The 22,196-nt window shown below is 34.7% G+C and overlaps 1 protein-coding gene and 1 pseudogene across 3 annotated transcripts; both read right to left on the bottom strand.

The window, feature by feature from the left end:
• Nucleotides 1-294: 294 nt before the first annotated feature.
• On the bottom strand, nt 295-5,365 carry LOC307011699 (uncharacterized protein). 2 transcript variants are annotated; one of them, XM_079637671.1, is made up of 3 exons: nt 5,256-5,365; nt 4,572-4,698; nt 295-2,011 (listed from the first exon to the last, which is right to left on the bottom strand). In XM_079637671.1, the coding sequence occupies exons 2-3, from the start codon at nt 4,654-4,656 to the stop codon at nt 873-875; spliced, it is 1,224 nt and encodes a 407-aa protein (XP_079493797.1). In that variant the 5' UTR covers nt 4,657-4,698; nt 5,256-5,365; the 3' UTR covers nt 295-872. The 2 variants fall into 2 exon arrangements, with proteins under 2 accessions (XP_079493797.1, XP_079493798.1); XM_079637672.1 differs by having other exon boundaries at nt 5,236-5,365.
• A 4,686-nt stretch (nt 5,366-10,051) lies between these two features.
• Nucleotides 10,052-20,268, bottom strand: LOC307012234 (major histocompatibility complex class I-related gene protein-like; annotated as a pseudogene). Its single transcript, XR_013800715.1, has 7 exons — nt 20,037-20,268; nt 18,554-18,685; nt 11,614-11,896; nt 11,145-11,435; nt 10,871-10,988; nt 10,677-10,721; nt 10,052-10,576 (listed from the first exon to the last, which is right to left on the bottom strand). The product of XR_013800715.1 is annotated as a major histocompatibility complex class I-related gene protein-like (transcript).
• Between the last annotated feature and the right edge of the window lie 1,928 nt (nt 20,269-22,196).

The following is a 22,196-nucleotide window of genomic DNA, read 5'->3' on the forward strand; positions in this document are numbered from 1 at the left end:
GTAGTACTTTAAAGGCTTTAAAGACAAAAACGTCTTTAAGGCATTTGCATCTGAAAACAAAAATCTTTGTCAGAGTGAGTACATTTAATATATTATATATATATATATATATATATATATATATATATATATATATATATATATATATATATAGAAACACACACTGGTATGCTTTGAAAAGGACAAAGTGGCAAAAGTTGTCTACAACAACGTACACAATGCCCCTAAATTAGAATCTTCAGTATTTTAAACTGTTGTTCATATGTCCCTAACATGGTGATCTTCCATTTTTTTAAATAAGTGGTTCAATTTATTTACCCGAGCTTGACCAAAATAATTATTCAAATGATTTACATTGCCCTGGTACTTAAAAATAATGCATACAAATAATAATTAAAAAAAGAAATTGTTAAAGAAAATTCATAGTGAATAAGTAAATTCAGTGATTAGTGAATACATAATTTTTCTTCTTCTTTTTCCGCAGAAATTAAGATATTTTTAATGACATTTGAGAGATTTCTGTCCCTTCATTGAAAGTAATTTCACCCAAAACTCTGACGGTCTCAGATTTCATTCAAAATATTCACTCAAAACGAAAGTCTTATGGATTGGAACGACATGAGAGCGAGAAATTGATGAGAGAATTTTAATTTCCAAAAATGTAAATTCTGTCATCATTTACTTACCCTCGTGTTGTTCCGAACCTGTATGAGTTTCTTTCTTTCTTCTGTTAAACACAAAGTAATATATTTTGAAAAATAAAAAAAGCTTCTCTCCTCTGTGAATATTTATGTGCCTTTTAAGTTGTTGTTTTTTGTCTGTAAAACTCTTTCCATTTGACATTCAAATTGTTCTCTTTTTTTTATAAATTCTCATGTGACAATTAAGGTGTCCGTTATGCATGAACCACTTTCCACATGGTGAAAAAAGGTGAAAGGCTCAGTGTGAGATCTCATGTGATTCTTAAGGCGTCCTTTAAGATTGTATCTCCTTCCACACTGAGGACAGGGGAAAGGCTTGTCATTGGAGTGATTACTTAAATGCATTTGAAAGAGATTCTTGTCTGTAAAACGCTCCCCACATCGCCTGCATTTAAAATGTTTGTCTCTTGTGTGAACTCTCATGTGAACATTAAGCTGTCCTTTATGTATGAAACTCTTTCCACACTGATCGCAGCTGAAAGGCTTCTCTCCAGTGTGAATCTTCATGTGGTAAGCAAGGGATTCTTCATGTTTTAAACCCTTTCCGCACTGATGGCACTTGAAAGGTCTCTCCTCAGTGTGACTTCTCATGTGTCTTATGAGGTCCTTATTTATTATGAACCCCTTTCCACATTGATGGCACTTGAAAGGCTTCTCTTCACTGTGACTTCTCATGTGTGCCTTAATGTTTTTACTTATTTTGAACTTCTTTCCACATTGGTGACATTTGAAGGGCTTCTCTTCGGAGTGAATTATCACATGCTTGTTAAGGTGTTCCATGTCTTTAAAACTCTTTCCACACTGATGGCATATAAAATGGTTCTCTCTTGAATGAATTTTCATATGTAAATTAAGGTTGTCTTTTCGTATGAAACACTTTCCACACTGATCACATGTGTAAGGCCTTTCTCCAGTGTGAATCCTCATGTGAACCATTAAGGTCTTGCTTCGTGTGTAACTCTTTCCACACTGATCACATTCGAAAGGTCTTTCTCCAGTGTGAACCATCATATGATCCTTTAAGGTATTGCTTCGTGTGTAACTCTTTCCACACTGATCACACGTGTACGGCTTCTCTCCAGTATGACTTCTCATATGGATTTTAAGGTTTCCTGATGTAGAGAAAAAGTTTCCACACTGTTCGCAGGCAAAAGATCTTTTAGATCCCGTCTCCTCACCTCTTTTTTGTGAGGAAGACTTTTCAGTCTGTGAGCAAAGTTTATCTTCAGTTATGAAATCATGTTTCTCATACTGTACTTTGTCCTCCATTCCATTCAGTTCTGGACTCTCCTCTTTAAGTGGCATCAGGTCTGAAAGGTGAAAAAAAAAGAGTTAACCCCAGTTTAATGGCACAAAGCAAAAGACATCAAACAGCGACAGTCATGTGAAAAAGAAAGGACACCCTATTTAATTCTGTAAATATTTTTTATTATTATTAGCAGATCCTAAAATTAGGTAAATACCTCAGATGAACAAAAATACTGTCATTATTTATTTAACATAAACTAGGCCAAAAAAGGGATGGTTGACAAACTAAGTACCTTCCTGCTTCCATAGGAATTATAAAGGTAAATGGCAGTCAGGCACTACTAATCAAATGCCTTTGATTAACTGATCATCAGCAAGTGTGATCACCTCTATAAAAGCAGAAGTTTTGGTGTTTGTTTGCTGGTCTGGAGGATTCAGGTGTGTGTGTTTTAACAAAATTTCATGAAGGAACGACATCAGCAATAGAGAATTAGAGAATAAATTGTTGCTGCCATCAATCTGGGAAGGGTTAAATTGCCATTTCCAAATTATTTGAAGTCCATCATTCTACAGTAAGGAAGATTATTCACAAGTGGAAAACATTCAAGAGTTACCAATCTTCCCAGAAGTGGACGTTCCAGTAAATTCACCAAAAGGTCAGACCGTGCAATGCTCAGGAAAATGGCAAAACACCCAAGAGAACTACATCTCAGACTCTACAGGCCTCATTTAAAGGAACACTCCACTTTTTTTGGAAATAGGCTCATTTTCCAACTGCCCTAGAGTTAAATAGTTGAGTTTTACCGTTTTCGAATCCATTCAGCTAGTGTCCAGGTCTGGCGGTAGCACTTTTAGCTTAGCTTAGATAATTGAATCTGATTAGACCATTAGCATTTCTCAAAAAAAAAAAAGACTCTTTAATTTTTTTTAAATTTGACTCTTCTGTAGTTACATTGTGTACTAAGACCGACAGAAAATAAAAAGTTGCGATTTTCTAGGCCAATATGCCTAGGAACTATACTCTCATTCCTGCGTAATAATCAAGGAACTGTGTTGCCGTACCAGCAAGCGAAAGGAACACCAACATGTTTACCTTGTGGTGCTTAAAGGAGAACTCCAGCGCAAAATGAACCTTTGGTCTAATTACACATTGTTACCTAGTCAACCGTTATCTGAGATTTGTTTTCATGATTATCGAATGTAAATAGTTTTATCTCTAAAAACAGTTTAGCCTATAACGCTAGTATAACGCTAGTATATGGGGCATGGAGTAATGACAAATAAAAATCGCTTGTTAATACCACTAACAAGGCTCAAAATAGCCCCACACTAACACGGTAGCATAATGAGGGTCCCTACATGCAAACCGAAGCATTGAGAACTGTCTAAGTGTCCAGACAGTTTAATAAGAAGATATTTTATAAATACAGTCAACTTCACGTATACAAGCAGAATCCATCTTTGAAAAACAGACTCTATCAATCGATCTACGAACCACCGATCCAAATGCGCTGGACCATATGAGATTCTACACAGTTCAGCGCATTTGGATCGGCGGTTCGTAGTTCGACTGATAGAGTCTGTTTTTCAAAGATGGATTCTGCTTATATACGTGAAGTTGACTGTATGTATAAAATATCTTCTTATTAAACTGTCTGGACACTTACACAGTTCTCAATGCAACGCCCCAGTGTAGTGACGGGGACACTATACTGACAAAGAGCGCCGTCCTTCGGATGAGACGTTAAACCGAGGTCCTGACTCTTTGTGGTCATTAAAAATCCCAGGATGTCTTTCGAAAGAGTAGGGGTGTAACCCTGGCATCCTGGCCAAATTTGCCCAGTGGCCTCTGTCCATCATGGCCTCCTAATCATCCTCCTATATATATACTAATTGGCTTCATCACTGTCTCCTCTTCACCAGTAAGCTGGTGTGTGGTGGGCGTTCCGGCGCAATATGGCTGCCGTCGCATCATCCAGGTGGATGCTGCACATTGGTGGTGGTTGAGGAGATTCCCCCCTTCTATGTAAAGCGCTTTGAGTGTCCAGAAAAGCGCAATATAAATGTAATGAATTATTATTATTATTATTATTATTATTAATAGATAGATACATATTGATATATATATAAGGAGCCTACAGTGATAGATAGATATAAGGAGACAGTGATAGATAGATATAAGGAGCCTACAGTGAGGAGCCTACAGGTTACAAGCTTAACATATTAGACAAAAATAAAAAAAATAAAAAAATTGAATGGCTCCTTGTCAAGGTTGTTTCAGATCAACACCTGCAAGTGACCACTAGATGTCACCGTTGAGACGGGTGTCGGATTGTTTAGAAGCCTCGACACAATTTGGCACATTTGCTTCAAGTTCAACAGTTTCATTGTTTCACGAAGCCTCGATTTGCCCACCCCTAGATTTAACCCAGCATTTCAGTGTCTGTGGTGATAATGACAATGGGTTTTATTCTGCTCTTTTAAAAAATATATATATAATCAGCCACATTGATATGACTGGATTAATCATAGCATGCCTAACATTTAAAAAAAGCATTAATTTGTTTAGATGAAAACAATTTATTAAGAAACAAATAATAGAGTTCACATTTGAGAACCAACCTGTTTGCTTCTCAACATCTTCATGTTTCACTCTGGATGGTTCTGAAATTCTCAGGTCTTCAGCCTCCTCTTTAATAAACGCCATCTTGATATGTCACGTGATCGCAGTTGTCACCAGGAGTTTTTCCTGTATTTTGAAAAATGTGTCATGTAAGTATGAGAAAAACAATTAATAGAAATGAATGTAGCAAATAACACTCATCATTTATTAACCATTTATGAGACATTTACGGGATAAACTACCAGGGTCAATGGAACAATTTTCAGATATCAATACTAGCCTAATGTAAAATAATGTTTATGTTCCACAGAAAAAAAGAAAGCCGTATATATTTGAAGCGACATGGGGGTGCGTATAACAGTATTTTCTTTTTGGGGTCTAAATGTAATAATTGCATTATTTAACAAGAAAAAAATTGGCACTTCGTGTCAAGAATGTTGCCGTCCACTGTGTTTAACTAGCTACTGCTCAAAATCCATGCAGTAAATTTAGCCCGTGGCGTGGCTATTATTTCCCCAACCCACACTCTCGTGCTAATGGTACAGCCCAGTGAGCACAGTTATTAAAATAATAATTTCACTAAGTAAACGGGCCATCACTAAACATAAGTAATTGATTAATTGCATGTTACTTAAAATGAATCGATTTTAAAACCTTAAAAACATAATCGTTTAGACACAAACCTTTGTTGAGACCAGACCATCGACTGTAAAGGAAAAAATGTTGAGAGAGATAAGAACGGCGCAGCCTTATGACGTCGTTACACCAAAACCAAAATAAAAGTTCATATGTTGCTTCTTAAATGGAAGGCTGCATTTTTATAAACCCTAAAATACCAAAAAATTGTGTTTATATACACAACACATTTATGATATTGGTTATTCTTATTACACTTTGTTCCATTCAAACAGGTGTTCCATTTTCTGTTCTTGTGTGTCATTTTAACCACAAAATATGTCCAGAAACAGGCAGGGAGAACTCGAGAAGAAACACTGACCTGGCATAGCTGATCGTACCTTTTTATTTGTGGAGGCAATACAATCATTACATTGATAGAATTGACAGATTAGGAACAACAATTAAGTAAACAGAATGGAAAGGAATAAAATAGAATAGAATAAAATATGTGACAAATAATAAAGCAAAACACCAGAAAAATGACAAAAAATTGTGCAAAGGTAAAAGAGATTTTAAATTTAAAGAGATTGATGCTATACTTGCATGACTGAAATAGCTGCATGAGAGGCGTTTCAAAGATGGCCACAGAGGGAAATTACTTGTCTTAGTTCTCTCTCACACCCAACAACAGATGCAGGAAAATACCAGCATCATTGCAGATACTTTAGCAAGCCTAGGCCTCAACACCAATAGAGAGAAGAGCAAGCCAAAATAATTGACAGGCAAGGAGGGACAGATGCAGATGTGAGAAAGCGAGAGCAGCTTTCCTCCAACTGAAGAACGTCTGGCAGAATCCTCTGAAGAATCCTCTGAGATCAGCATCAACACGAAGACCAGGGTCTTCAACATAATTGTAAAGCCTGTCTTGCTTTATGGAGCTGAGGCCTGGAGAACCACCACCATGAAGAGAATCTAGGTTTTCATCAACACCTGCCTCAGAAAAGGCTGGCCAGACAAGAAAGTTCTTCAGCAACGAAGAACTGTGGCAACTAATGAAACGTCAACCAGTGGAAGATGACATCCTCCAAAGATGCTGGAGGTGGATTGGACATACCCTCCGCAGGCCTGCAGACAGCATCACAAGGCAAGCCCTCGCCCCCCAAGGGAGGAGGAAGAGGTGCAGGACGAAGAAACCCCTGGCGCCGTGATCTGGAGGCAGACCTGAGGAGGATGGACCACACAAGAGAGAGATTATTTAGGGGGGCACGCTACAACTTTGTCAGCTCTTCATGCACCTCTGGGAAAAAGGGTCTAACCCCTGCTCCTCGACTGCCTTGGAGAGGACTCAGATGAGCTCGGAGTCCAGCCCGGCAATCATCTTGCGTGTTCTGTCCAGGTTAGTGGAATCCTTATGGGGTTACGACCACTCCTCCAAATGTGAAGCAGCCAGGGGATCATTGCTGTCATCTTCCTCGGACCCTCCAAATGAGACCAAGCCTTGCACTGGAAGAGGGACAGTGATCTTTGCTGGTGAACAGCACAGGGGAATCCTCTCGCTGTGGGGAGAGTGAGGTATGCAGGATCTGGGCTGACGTGAGCTCACCGAGTCTCGTTTGCTCACTCAGCGGCTGCTTATGGCAAATGGACTCGCACATTTGGGCACACGAGACGCCATTGGTCTGTGCAGTTGCACAGACGTGATTAAATCAGACTCCAGCATTTTCTGAGAAAAATAAAAAAATAAAGTTATTTAAACTTTTGGAAGTAAAACTAAGAAAAGAAAAAAAAAGTATATATATATTATATAGGCCTATATATATATATATTATGAATTGAGTACATTTTTACAGTGTACGCTCAACGTTACTCCTTTCTGGTGGCAGTGCATGGAAACTTTTTCTGGCCTTCATTGTTTCAACAGTGTTTAATATCAGGGTCAAATTGACATTTTAAATGAAATAAAAAGTACAGGAAACCTGTAAATTATTTTACCTGCAATGACGACTGTCAAGAATGACAAAATACAGAAGCATGATAACTCTCTCAATTAATTCAAAAGTGTTGTGTACTTCAACAATGTTCTTTGATCTATATCATCCTGTTAGGCTACTAAGCTGCCGTTCAAAGTTCAAAGTTTGGCGCATTCTCAGCAGGGAAGACAGACAACATGTTATTGGCTGTTTTATCTGCTCTTTTGTTTGTTACATTTTACTTTCACTTTTGCAGACCGCAGCTGTCATTGGATTGGTTCAGATGCCTGCCAACCCTTGGTGCTGATGACCCAAAATGGACATTGCAAAACAATGATAGTAGCCTATAATTTACACAGTTTTATCTCATTTGCAAAATTGGATAAAACAAAAAACAAAACAACGTATGCCTTGGTTTGAAAACACATTAGGCTTTTGATAAAAGTAAATAAAATGGACTTTGCTGGTAAGTTTTTTTTATATAGGCCTGTATATTTTTAAATTTAATGCAGAGTAAAATGTTTTATAGAAGCCTGTTTCAATGTCTGTTTCAATGTTTATTTTATGTCCAAATGTGACACGTGTTAGGTCTATAAGTACACTTTATAACTACAGATAGGTATTGAATTCACTTGCAGCATTCATTGCTCTGTAGTGATTTTAGACAGTTTGAGTGTTTTGCTCACAACTTGACCAGGACACAGCAGTGTGCTCTACAAGAGTCTGCAAGAAGAGTGAAACAAAAGGAAAGAGAATTAGGCATCAAACAAAAAGAGGCAGATGAAAAAATGCAATCTTTAATTTATAAAGAGAGGTGATTGCCAGTAATACCAAAATTTAGGTTTGGACTTACCTGTGCGATTTTGGTGGTCCTTAAAATAAAATGTTCAATCTTTCATGATGTCATAAATATCTCTGAATATATCACCAGCATCATTGTCATCATTTTAATTATTTTGACTGCATGTGCTGGACCACTTTCCATGATATTGAGTCATAATACATCATCTATCATCATCACAACAGTGAACTCATGAAACACTATCACAGTTTATTCGCTATAGAAAATGGTAATAAAATATGACAAGAACTATATTTCTATAATAACAATATTATAGTTGATATTTCACTGGTTGTGGCCATCCTTCTGTTAGACAAATTAATTAGGATGAATAGCTGTCAGCTGTTCAATTTAAGTACAATTAGATAATGCTTATAGGTCATACCAACGAAATGCTTAATTTTGTTCAGTCTGTGGTGTACAAAGGTTACATTAGCAATTAAAGAAAAAAAAACTTAAGCAAAACATGGTCAGGTTAAAGTGTCTGAATAAATTTTACTGGTGGTCCATATGATTTTTTTTTGGTATAATACCTACAGTATGTCACAGTTGACTTTATTTTGCTATCTTCACATGGATATACCAAACATATACATAAATGAACTGTCCTGCACACTCACTAGTAAAAAAATGTTATATCTGGTGTCTGAATATTTTTTGGATTGACTGTATGTGGTGAAAACCATCAGTGTGTGAGACCCTGATATTCTGCTTTTCTGGCACTGGATAACAACTGCTTTAAAACATGCTGGGACTCTGCATTCTCTTATCAACCAGTTGAAATTTGTTCAAACGTGAAATGTTTTACTATTACTATTTCTGCAATGCCTTAAGCATATAATGCTAGTATGCTATTCTGAATTCAGCCATTCAAAAGATCAATCTGAACTTTGGCATGTCACACATTAGATTACATTATGCTTCTTCAGGCAGCATTTTTTCAATACATGAGTGTGAATTTCAGTTTAAGCTTACACAGTCAAACTGAAAATCTTACAGCAAAATATGTCATTATGATAAAATTATCTTCCCTTGGTTTCTGGCACAAATTGCGTCAGTCTATTGATGGCAAAGGTTTCTCTTTAAAAGTAACATGTCACATTATGTTCACTTTTGGCATTTGTATAAGGATGCACATTTTTCTTCTTGGACATGTTACAATATCAGATGCCTTGAAGTTGCGAGTGAGAACAGGTTGGATAAAACACAAATCTCCTTTTGACCAGCAAGAAAAGAAAACTAATAAAGTGATATTATTCTTTATTTCATAACTGTTAAACATTCGTTACGTACATTCCTTTCATCGTTTAATGGTCATTTTCATAACAACCCAAATTACATCCACCAAGCAAATGCTATTTTTTTGTATGCTTTATTATCAACAAATAGCATGTACAAGAGTAACTTCCATATTACATAAGAAGAACATGCATGTTTCACAAAAAAATGACAAAAGGAAAAAAAAGAAAGAAAACAACAGAGAGCATATCTTATATATTGTTGAATAAGCATAAACGAATACTTAATTGAGACTCCAAGCAGCAAGTGCTTTTTAGAATGTAGAGTTTAATTTGAAGTTTTTCGATTTTATAATTGCACATTAAAAGAAATTCTTTGCCACCTAAATGAGAGAAAATATACAGAGGGATTATATTCCAAACAGACCATTTTGAAAATATTGTCTAAGCAGTTTATTTTAAAAGCATTATTCAGAGAGCTACAGTCTATAAAATGTAGACCACCTTTATCATATAAATGTAATAATTGCTATAATTTCTTAGTAGTGAACTTTGTTTTTTTCATTCAAATTCACATATTCTGTCAATTCATTTACATCATATACTTGAGTGACAGATCTCTCAGAAACAAATGATTCAATATCTTCTTTTGAGGCAAAAATTGGAGGAGCACCTCTTATTATCTTATTATCAAATTATTTTAACCCCAAAAGGTGATGCTTTCTCTTACATAAATGTTACAAATTGAGGACTCCAAGCAGTTGCCAACTGGATGCAGCTCGCATTAATTGATATTAATATAAAGACCTGAGGATTTTCTCTGCACCAGCCGAGAAGGTTCTGAGATCTGTGTGAGAATGACCGTTGTGTCTGTCTACAGTGCTATTGCTTGGGGCTGGAGACTTACATGGAGTTTCAGTTCATAAATTCATCCGGATCAGTGTCTTGTTTGAGATAATCATGCAAGTTGTCTGTAATCAGATCACTGTAAGGGATCTTCATAAAAGTTTTGGCCACCTGCGTGCTGCTGTTTTGCTAGCAGTGTTAGCATTTACGCTTTGGTTGGACTTTCCAGCCTTCTTTCCAGCACTTTTCCTTTTTTCAGATCCACCCATTGTTGTCTTCGACGAATGACTGTGTTATTAGAGTTAGCTATCTTTCAAAGTCTTCTTTGCAACAATGTTACAAGTCAATTTAAGTATTTTGGAATGCAGAGCTGATCAAAACACATGCAATCAAGGAGCCATCTTGGAACCTCCAAGATGGCTCCTCTCCAAAATGTCTTGATTTTTTTATTTAATGCATTAAATAGACTCAATTTTCATCATGCGTGGAGCCTGAAATCAATAAAACATGCCTTTGGTTCCATTTCTAAACATTTTCCAAAATGAAACTTAAAATTAACACATTGCTGACTTACATAACATACTAGTATACATGGAGTAGGGGAGTATTCATTCTGTGACGTCTCAGAGCCTCGTCCTGAATAAGATGAAATAAACCAGAATAAAAAGTCATAATCACAAAACCATACGGTAAACATTGAAAGAGCCTCTTCTAAAGGATGTTTGGTTTCATTTTCTAATTGAACATCAAACGTAATGAACTGGACTGTAGAACATTTAGCCTACCAGCATGGTCTCTTCCTCCATATGAGTGCAGTTATAAGAACAACCACACACATTAACACCAATACACTGATAACCACAGACAGACTGAAGGATCCTCCTGGGTCATATTTATCTGTATCTGAAATTGTGGAGAATAAAAAAACAAACAGGAAAATTAATACAAAAGCTAAAGATATCAACTGAAATAGTTTTAATTTTTTATTAAATCTGTGTTGTTGATATCAAAAAGGGCATGTTTGTTTGCTTGCTTGCTGGTTTAGGCATTTTTATTTACCAAATATAATGTCCAGTTTGTTGTCCAGATTGAGGTGCTTCATTGTACAGTTGTATTTATGTCCTTCACGTAGTTCTTCATCGCTGATCACCAAACTCTTCCTCATCTGGTAAGTTCCGTCTCCATTGGGCAGAATCTCTCCTCCTCTGATCTGGTCATCATCCACAGGCTGACTTTCTCTGAACAGGGTCAGGTTAATGTGACGAGGGTAAAAACCAGTAGCCAGACAGCTGATCTGAAGCCCTTGAGAGTCTGGGAGTTTCTTCCTCATGAGTCTCACTCTGGGTTTCACTACAGAGAATAATGAGAAGTGTTACTCTTGTTAAACTGTTGCATCAGTTATTTATTTATGGTTCTCATGTTTCATAATGCATTCAGAGGCACGCATTTTCTGTCAGTATACTGCAGTCTGGATCATATTTGTTGATTATCTTAATTATACTGAAGTTATTCAGGTTGATTCTCTCACCTTTTCTCATCACATGGTTCTTTTCCAAATGCAAGTACCTCTGCAAAACTTTAATGCAAATTGGATGATAAACATTTTCATATAAAAAATGTATATGAAGTTGTTTTACTTGGTCCCATGATAATATCCATGGCTTTTTCATATGAATATTGTTTTGTTCCAGGTCATAGGTGAACTCCTCCATACATTGTCCATCAAAAGCATCACAGAAATGAAATGGACCTGCATGGTTTATCATCATTCAACAGTTCACATCCAGCAAGTCTCTGATGAACATGTACACCTTCGAATAAAATATATATATGTTTAATTAGTCCTCACTCTAACACAATATAAAATATTAGTAAACTGAAAATGAATATTTTTGGACTTTATGATTACCCTCTTATGGTTTTACATCAAAAGTTTTAATAAAATAATTAAAAGACAGAAGCATGCAGTCAGAGATGTAAAGTCCAGGTTCAGAAAGTAAAAGTCCTCCTCAGTATTTTGTTCCAATCACCTGGATTTGCTAATTAGCACAGTTTTTCAGCCAGGAGAACTAATTAGTGAAATCAGCTGACTGAGTTCATGGGTGGAATAAACATATGGCAGGACTTTTACTCTCTGGACCTTTACATCTCTGGCTACAGAACATCTGTTATTAAGGAACACTTTTTAGGAAATAGGCTAATTTTCCAACTCCCTAGAGTTAAAAATGACCGAAAATTAAAAATTGCGATTTTCTAGGCCAATATGAGTAGGAACTATACTCTCATTCCTGCGTAATAATCAAGGAACTGTGCTGCCGTACAAGCAGCAGGCGCAATGATATTACGCAGCGCCTAAAAATATTCCCCAGCTCGGTAACTTCCAACGTGACCGGCACTAAGTTTGTAATATCATTGCGCCTGCTGGTACGGCAGCACAGTTCCTTGATTATTACGCAGGAATGAGAGTATAGTACCTAGTCATATTGGCCTAGAAAAACAAAATTTTTCATTTTCGGTCGGTCTTAGTACACGATCTAACTACAGAAGAGTCAAGTTTTAAATAGGAAAAATATCGAAACTCTTTGGTCATTTTTTTGAGAGAGATGCTAACGGTCTAATCCGATTCAATTATGCTAAGCTATGCTAATATACCGCCAGACCCGGAGATCGGCTGAATGAATTCGAAAACGGTAAAACTCTAGGGAGTTGGAAAATGAGCCTATTTCCAGAAAAAGTGTTCCTTAAAAGGATGTTTGTGTCAATGCTGATAATGGCTTTAGTTCTCACCATCTGTGAGATTGAGGTGTTTCTTAACATAAAAATCTCTAGTTTTCATGCCATCATACATGTCTTGAAATACAAGACCAGCATCATTTTGGTCTTCACTATAGTATTTTGAATCACTGTGAGAGCGATAGACAGGTTTCAATGTGTTTGAGTCATAATATCCCTAGTGAAAAAAAAGTATACTTTATTGTATTTGAAATATATTCCCTTTTTCAATAGTACATTGCAAATATACACAAAAAAAATATACTATCTTTAAATATATTAAAAGTATATTAGCATCATGCTTTTTATCTATTTTTATAATACAACTTTTAACACACTTTAAAATAATAGTACTTTAGTATATTTTCTAAAAATATATTTAAAAGCAAGCACACTTTTAACATATTTCTAACAAGTGCACTATAAGTACATTGGTAATAAATCTATGCTTAAATACACTTTTAAGAAATATGCTAAAAACAAGCATACTTTTAATATATTTCTAACAAGTGCACTATAAGTACATTGGTAATAAATCTATGCTTAAATACACTTTTAAAAAATATGCTAAAAACAAGCATACTTTTAATGTATTTCTAACAAGTGCACTATAAGTACATTGGTAATAAATGCTTAATTACACTTTTAAGAAATATGCTGAAAACAAGCATACTTTTAATGTATTTCTAACAAGTGCACTATAAGTACATTGGTAATAAATATGCTTAATTACACTTTTAAGAAATATGCTGAAAACAAGCATACTTTTAATATATTCCTAACAAGTGTGTAACCCACCCAATTAATTGAGGCTGTGTTTTCATGTATTTTCATGTATGATTTTATATTTTTCCTTGCCTAATGCATGAAATGTTCAGACATATGTTTTATTATAATTTATTTCTTTTATTATTTTGTTTTTGCTGAGGGCCGAAACTAATAAAGAATTGCGTCGATGGATGCTGACGTCACATTCGCGCCAGCTCGTTGAACAGAGAGATATGTGAGCCACATGTGTGGCTATCGTTTATCTTATCCATCTTCGTCAATATTCTTCTAATTTTATGTCTGAACTGTTTTATTGCATTAGGTAAGTCACAATTGTTTCATATTTTCATAAATAATGTTTAAGTTTGTGTTTGTTCATATAAGAAAATGTGGATGGTTAATGCTGTTCGTAATCGAGTATAAACTGGGCAATACAACACATGTAAAGTGTTTATGCTGTATTAGTATACTTGTTAAACCTGTTTACACATTTATGTTATGGGAATAATGTATTAAGTTTAAGAGTTATATGAATGTTTTATATGCATTTCGTGATGGGTGCTGACGTCACATTCGCGCCAGCTCATTGAACAGAGAGATATGTGAGCCACGTGTGGCTATCGTTTATCTTATCCATCGTCGTCAATATTTTTCTGATTTGATGTCTGAACTGTTTTATTGCATTAGTTGGCTTGTTTCAACGCTCCGTGGTCGTGTTGGATTCGCGCAGTGAGGCAGAAACGCGCTGGATTCCTATGTGGAAGAATCGAGTCATCTTGGCGACTCTTTCACGAGGAAAAAGATTCGATTTGTTCATCGTTCATCCCTGCAAAGTCTGTAGGCATTCACCTTCAAACGAACTGAATTGAACTGAGTCCATTACATTTCCATCTACACAAATTTAACTGAGTCAATTACACTTCTATCCAAATGAACTGAACTGAGTCATATTCGCACGAACTGAACTGAGTCCATCACACTGAACTGAGTCAATTGCATTGCACTCAGACTTCATCACACTTACAAGGTTGAATTTAATTATTTTATTTTCATTTTATTTGATTGTCATTGATTGAATGGTATAGATATCTCATGTGATGTGTACAAAGTAATGCGTGCCTATGAAGTGAACAGCGAAGTGAGATTTCAGTGTACTGTTCAGTGAACTGATTGTTTCATTCATTAATTTCATTATTATTCATTAATTCATATTTCTGATTTTATTTCATTCCTTTGGTTCAATAATTTTTATTTTTATTTATCTGTCTAGTTAGGATTTTAGACACCAGTTAGTTTAAATAAGTGCAGTCACACATTATAATTTTTTAATATATTTTTTTATTAATGCAAGGTGTGACACCCCGAACCCAGGACTCCATATACTTTAAGTTGTGATTATAAGTATTTGGTGAGCTCAGACCCTAAGTAGATATTTTTCCTCCTTTTATTTTATGGTGTTATCCTATTAATGGGTTACAAGTGCACTATAAGTACATTTGTAATAAATATATGCTTAAATACACTTTTTAATGTGCATTTGTTATTGAAGACAAAGTGTGCTATTTGTAGTATTTGGATTAAGCCAAAGGTATTACGGAGAATATAATTTTTACTCAAACATAATAGACTTCCCTAGTGAAAAAAAAATATGTTAAGTATACTTGAAGCCAGACTAATTATTAGTATACTTCAAGTGTATTAATGATTAGTTAACTTAAAGTGTGCTATTTTGAAACAACTAATTTTGTACTAAGTATATTTTAGTAGTAATTAAGTTGTAGTAAAGCATAACTTTAAATGTATTTAGTGTACTTTTGTGTACTAAATTGGAACAACTTTAAGTATATTTAGTATACTTTAAGTATATGCCTGTGTAAGGACTAGTTACATACTTGATTAGTGTATTAAAGTGTACTTTATTTGTGTTACAAGTACATGACAAATTAATTACAAGTGTCTTCGAAACATACAAGAAATATACCATAAATATATTAAAAATATATAATAAGTATACTTGCAGCCACACTAATTATAAGTATACTTCAAATGTATTAAGGATTAGTTAACTTTAAGTGTGCTATTTTGAAACAACTAATTTTGTACTAAGTATATTTTAGTTGTATTTAAATTGTAGTAAAGCATAACTTTAAGTGTATTTAGTGTACTTTTGTGTACTAAATTGGAACAACTTCAAGTATACTTAGTATACTTTAAGTATATGCCTGTGTAGGGACTAGATACATACTTGATTAGTGATAATAAAGTGTACTTTATCTGTGTTACAAGTACATTACAAAATCATTACGAGCAATATACAAGTCTATTATGTTTGAGTAAAAATTATATTCTCCGTAATACCTTTGGCTTAATCCAAATACTACAAATAGCACACTTTGTCTTCAATAACAAATGCACATTAAAAAGTGTATTTAAGCATATATTTATTACAAATGTACTTATAGTGCACTTGTAACCCATTAATAGGATAACACCATAAAATAAAAGGAGGAAAAATATCTACTTAGGGTCTGAGCTCACCAAATACTTATAATCACAACTTAAAGTATATGGAGTCCTGGGTTCGGGGTGTCACACCTTGCATTAATAAAAAAATATATTAAAAAATTATAATGTGTGACTGCACTTATTTAAACTAACTGGTGTCTAAAATCCTAACTAGACAGATAAATAAAAATAAAAATTATTGAACCAAAGGAATGAAATAAAATCAGAAATATGAATTAATGAATAATAATGAAATTAATGAATGAAACAATCAGTTCACTGAACAGTACACTGAAATCTCACTTCGCTGTTCACTTCATAGGCACGCATCACTTTGTACACATCACATGAGATATCTATACCATTCAATCAATGACAATCAAATAAAATGAAAATAAAATAATTAAATTCAACCTTGTAAGTGTGATGAAGTCTGAGTGCAATGCAATTGACTCAGTTCAGTGTGATGGACTCAGTTCAGTTCGTGCGAATATGACTCAGTTCAGTTCATTTGGATAGAAGTGTAATTGACTCAGTTAAATTTGTGTAGATGGAAATGTAATTGACTCAGTTCGTTTGAAGGTGAATGCCTACAGACTTTGCAGGGATGAACGATGAACAAATCGAATCTTTTTCCTCGTGAAAGAGTCGCCAAGATGACTCGATTCTTCCACATAGGAATCCAGCGCGTTTCTGCCTCACTGCGCGAATCCAACACGACCACGGAGCGTTGAAACAAGCCAACTAATGCAATAAAACAGTTCAGACATCAAATCAGAAAAATATTGACGACGATGGATAAGATAAACGATAGCCACACGTGGCTCACATATCTCTCTGTTCAATGAGCTGGCGCGAATGTGACGTCAGCACCCATCACGAAATGCATATAAAACATTCATATAACTCTTAAACTTAATACATTATTCCCATAACATAAATGTGTAAACAGGTTTAACAAGTATACTAATACAGCATAAACACTTTACATGTGTTGTATTGCCCAGTTTATACTCGATTACGAACAGCATTAACCATCCACATTTTCTTATATGAACAAACACAAACTTAAACATTATTTATGAAAATATGAAACAATTGTGACTTACCTAATGCAATAAAACAGTTCAGACATAAAATTAGAAGAATATTGACGACGATGGATAAGATAAACGATAGCCACACATGTGGCTCACATATCTCTCTGTTCAACGAGCTGGCGCGAATGTGACGTCAGCATCCATCGACGCAATTCTTTATTAGTTTCGGCCCTCAGCAAAAACAAAATAATAAAAGAAATAAATTATAATAAAACATATGTCTGAACATTTCATGCATTAGGCAAGGAAAAATATAAAATCATACATGAAAATACATGAAAACACAGCCTCAATTAATTGGGTGGGTTACACACTTGTTAGGAATATATTAAAAGTATGCTTGTTTTCAGCATATTTCTTAAAAGTGTAATTAAGCATATTTATTACCAATGTACTTATAGTGCACTTGTTAGAAATACATTAAAAGTATGCTTGTTTTCAGCATATTTCTTAAAAGTGTAATTAAGCATATATTTATTACCAATGTACTTATAGTGCACTTGTTAGAAATACATTAAAAGTATGCTTGTTTTTAGCATATTTTTTAAAAGTGTATTTAAGCATAGATTTATTACCAATGTACTTATAGTGCACTTGTTAGAAATATATTAAAAGTATGCTTGTTTTCAGCATATTTCTTAAAAGTGTAATTAAGCATATATTTATTACCAATGTACTTATAGTGCACTTGTTAGAAATACATTAAAAGTATGCTTGTTTTTAGCATATTTTTTAAAAGTGTATTTAAGCATATATTTATTACCAATGTACTTATAGTGCACTTGTTAGAAATATGTTAAAAGTGTGCTTGCTTGTAAATATATTTTTAGAAAATATACTAAAGTACTATTATTTTAAAGTGTGTTAAAAGTTGTATTATAAAAATAGATAAAAAGCATGATGCTAATATACTTTTAATATATTTAAAGATAGTATATTTTTTTTGTGTATATTTGCAATGTACTATTGAAAAAGGGAATATATTTCAAATACAATAAAGTATACTTTTTTTTCACTAGGGTTGTATATTGCTCGTAATGATTTTGTAATGTACTTGTAACACAGATAAAGTACACTTTATTATCACTAATCAAGTATGTATCTAGTCCCTACACAGGCATATACTTAAAGTATACTAAGTATACTTGAAGTTGTTCCAATTTAGTACACAAAAGTACACTAAATACACTTAAAGTTATGCTTTACTACAATTTAAATACAACTAAAATATACTTAGTACAAAATTAGTTGTTTCAAAATAGCACACTTAAAGTTAACTAATCATTAATACACTTGAAGTATACTAATAATTAGTCTGGCTTCAAGTATACTTAACATATTTTTTTTTCACTAGGGATCCTATTTGCATATCATCCAACATCACCACAACACTGAACTCAGGAAATGGTGTCTGTCCAACTATATATGTTGCCAAAGCCATCAGTGAGTGAGAACCTGTGGATACACAAGGACGACAAATATTAGTACAGATTAGTCAAATTAAACCATAACATATGACTATACATTCCAGTCCAGACTTATCTTCCCCTGGGCTCTGGCATTATAAATGAATGTGGAACAAATTTTGTGTGTGACCATATGAAAAGAAGAGTGTTGGTACATGAAGAGGGCCTCCTGTCACGAATATGGTTGAAAATACCATCATTGGCCTAGACTAGAGAGACAGCATTCTGAGAGTTGAGGCTATATAAAAGAGGAAGGATGGCTTCCCTTCACTGTCACTCTGCATGACTGCTGACCTTTTCCTGTAAGAAAATAAACCTAAAAGTAAATTAGTATATTTGTCTCTTATTCAGAATTGCTTATTGTTTATTTGCCACCCACAACAATATACATGTGATAAATATTACATTAGTATACAGTATTTATAAATTGCTAAGTTAAATAGATATGTTACTGAACCATGTACTTGATGTGGAACAGTGAAACAGAGAACCAAACATAGGCAGAATGAATCAAGAGATTGAGAGAAAAGATTTGGATGGTAATTGCAGCATTTTCAATGAATGCTGATAACGGATGAAAGAATATAAACAGTATTAACAGGCAGTTTTGTAGCAGTAGCTCCTCTTCCTCACTCCTAACTTCCTAACTCAATATTTCTCATTTTCTGTAGGCCTATGTCACAAAAAAAGATATTCAAAATCTGAAAAACTGTCCAACATTCCCAGACAAAATGTTAAAATTGCAACATTAAAGGGATTGGTCACTCAAAATTAAATTCTGTTTACATTTACTCACCCTTCAAACTTGTATGACTTAAAAAAAGAAAAACAAAACATCTGATCGTTGTTTTTAACTAAATAACAAATTACAATGAAATACTTACAAATTATAAATCCCATCCTACTGTAAACAACTGTTAGGTGGCTAAACATCACAATTAAGATACAACCACCTTCATGCTTGTGCATGTCTAGTTTATAGGTTTATACTCAAACACTCAAACCTATTTGTTACCATCGACATACAAGTGTGTTTTCTTTCCCTTTTTAATGAATCAAAAAGTAGGTTGCTATTTACCTTATTTTTAAGATCGGGCGCGGCGGCCATTTATGTGTCTGGTGTCATCCACTTTCAGTTAGCCTATTTTTAGCTGTACAACAGCTTGTTTTGCTGTTTGATATTGCACACTGGTATTTCTTCCCATATGTATTGTCGTAATTATAAACACACTTGTTTGAAGCACTAGCACAAATAGTTTTAGTCTTCTCACACATTAACAGAAAACAGCTTACATCCACGTTGCAAAATAAGGTGATAGGAAAGCATTAAATTAACTTACCTGCATTGACAACTAAGCATGACAGCAGATACGAAAGCTTGAGCATTCTTTAAATTAATGAATCCAGGTGTTATGGATCATCTCTGTAAAAAAAATTATTGCACACGCTTGTCCCTTCTAAACACGATCCCAAGTTGATGGGTTCAGACAAAGAGGTGTTGTGTAGCCTACTTCTACACTGTTCTTTGATCATTGTCTATTGTATCGTCTTTTAAGCTGTTAGACAGTGACATTTTCTTCCTCACGACGTGTTCTCTTTCGTTTTCTTTTTGACTTTCACTTCTGTGTGAGTAGTAGGATAGCCAATCCGTGTATCATTCGTTCAGTCATTTTTTATTTATTTAATAACATATATAGGCTATGCGTATTTTACTTCCCCTTACTGTAGGCTAGCCTATGTCAAATCCTTAAATGAATGGTAGCTATTCAGACCATTAAATGAAGCAGAATTACTTTTTATTTGTTTGGTTGGCTGTGTTTTATTTTAATAATGAACATGCATGCTGTGATGTCAGTTAGCAATGCAAGAAGTGAACTGATAATATGTTGTTAAAGCGTGATTCGCCAGCGCCATCACTTGGATTTGTTCCTTAGCAGGGGAAATAACTTAAAAGGGTGGTATAATGCCCTTTTCACAAGATAAGTCTTTGATGTCCCCAGAGTGTGTATGTGAAGTTTTAGCTCAAATTACAGCATGTTAAAATTGTCAATTTTCCAGGTTGAGCAAAAACGCAGTTTTTGTGTCTGTTCCTTTAAATGCAAATGAGCTGCTGCTCCAGGGTCAGAGGGCGGAGCTACAACAGCTCTTAGCAGCTTTGATTACCTCACCCAGACATGCACCGAAAATGTCACTTTTAGCCTTTTATGTTCAAAGCGGAGTCAGACAAAGATGGAGAGACTCAAAAAGAAGTGACAACATGTAGAATGCAATGTTATAAATGTATTATAAAAAAGCACTTAAAATAGGCTATGTAAAATATACTTAAATGCCCTAATTGAACTAAGCCTAATCCCGGCTTCATCTGTCTGTGAAACGAAGCCTTCATGTTTTATTATTTTTTAAGTTTAATGCAGAGTTATTTGCTTTATAGAAACCTGTTTGGATGTTTGTTTTCATTTTCAATTTCTGACCAATGTTTCTTAAAGTAAACTTTCTAGATTTCACAGTTTAATATTCAAAATAAAATAAATGTTCAGGAGGGAGGTGGAGCAGAGGAGGCTGCAAAGGTGGACCAGGGGGAAGGATGGAGGGCCAGGCCCATGAGATGAAAGATGGTCTGCAGACCACAGGGGCGGAGCAAGGGCAAAGCCGGTGTTAAAAAGAAAACTGTTCCAGTGGGTGGAGTATTCATGAATATTTATGAAATTTCCCCATATTATGGGCGTGTCCTTGAGACAATGCGTAAATGAATGGAACTGTAAATATTAGTGCACACTTCTCAAATCGCAAACATGTTTAATGCATTATTTCGAAAAAGTAATGATGTTTCAATAGCATCAACTACAATGTTCACATTTTTTTAAAGGGGTCGTTGATAATGATTTCACTTTTCCACCTTTATTTAGTGTGTAATGTTGCTGTTTGAGCATAAACAACATCTGCAAAGTTACAATGCTCAAAGTTCAAAGCAAAGGAAGAAATTTGCTTTTAAAGAAATCGTTTTTTAAGGACTCAACAAACGGCTGGTAGGGACTACACGACATTCCTCCAGGGTTAGTGACACCAGTAATCCTAAAATGTACATAAACCCTGGCTCCGGGAACATGCAGTCTATAAGTTGAGAAGAGGAAGAGTTGTTGTAGTAGGCCTACAGCACATTTGTGAGTCTGCTCAAGCTGTTGTACTTAACACAAATGCAATAGCATGTCACTCTTACAACAGTTCCCACATGAGCGATTTTATAGATTATCATGACAGAATATGCTAATCAAAGATTTGAAGATAGTTAACTCCACATCAGCAACATAAATTCATCAACTAACCATTCAGAAACGCCCTGTTGCATTCTACATGTTGCCACTTCTTCTTGCGTCTCTCCATCATTGTCCGACTCCAGTTTAAACATAAAAGGCAGAACAGTTTCTGACATTTTAGTGCTTGTCTGCGTGAGGTTGAAAGAATCTTTAACATCTGTTCAATTACAAAATACAAAACTGATA

This window comes from Phoxinus phoxinus (assembly GCF_949152265.1).
Source record: "Phoxinus phoxinus genome assembly, chromosome: 15".
NCBI lineage: Eukaryota > Metazoa > Chordata > Actinopteri > Cypriniformes > Leuciscidae > Phoxinus > Phoxinus phoxinus.

Bases quoted from the DNA above. Each gene is read 5' to 3' on its own strand.
- LOC307011699 (XM_079637671.1), bottom strand. From the start codon at position 4,656: ATGGCGTTTATTAAAGAGGAGGCTGAAGACCTGAGAATTTCAGAACCA. The intron at 2,012-4,571 runs GTTGGTTCTCAA...TTCACCTTTCAG, and splicing joins AGATGTTGAGAAGCAAACAG to ACCTGATGCCACTTAAAGAG.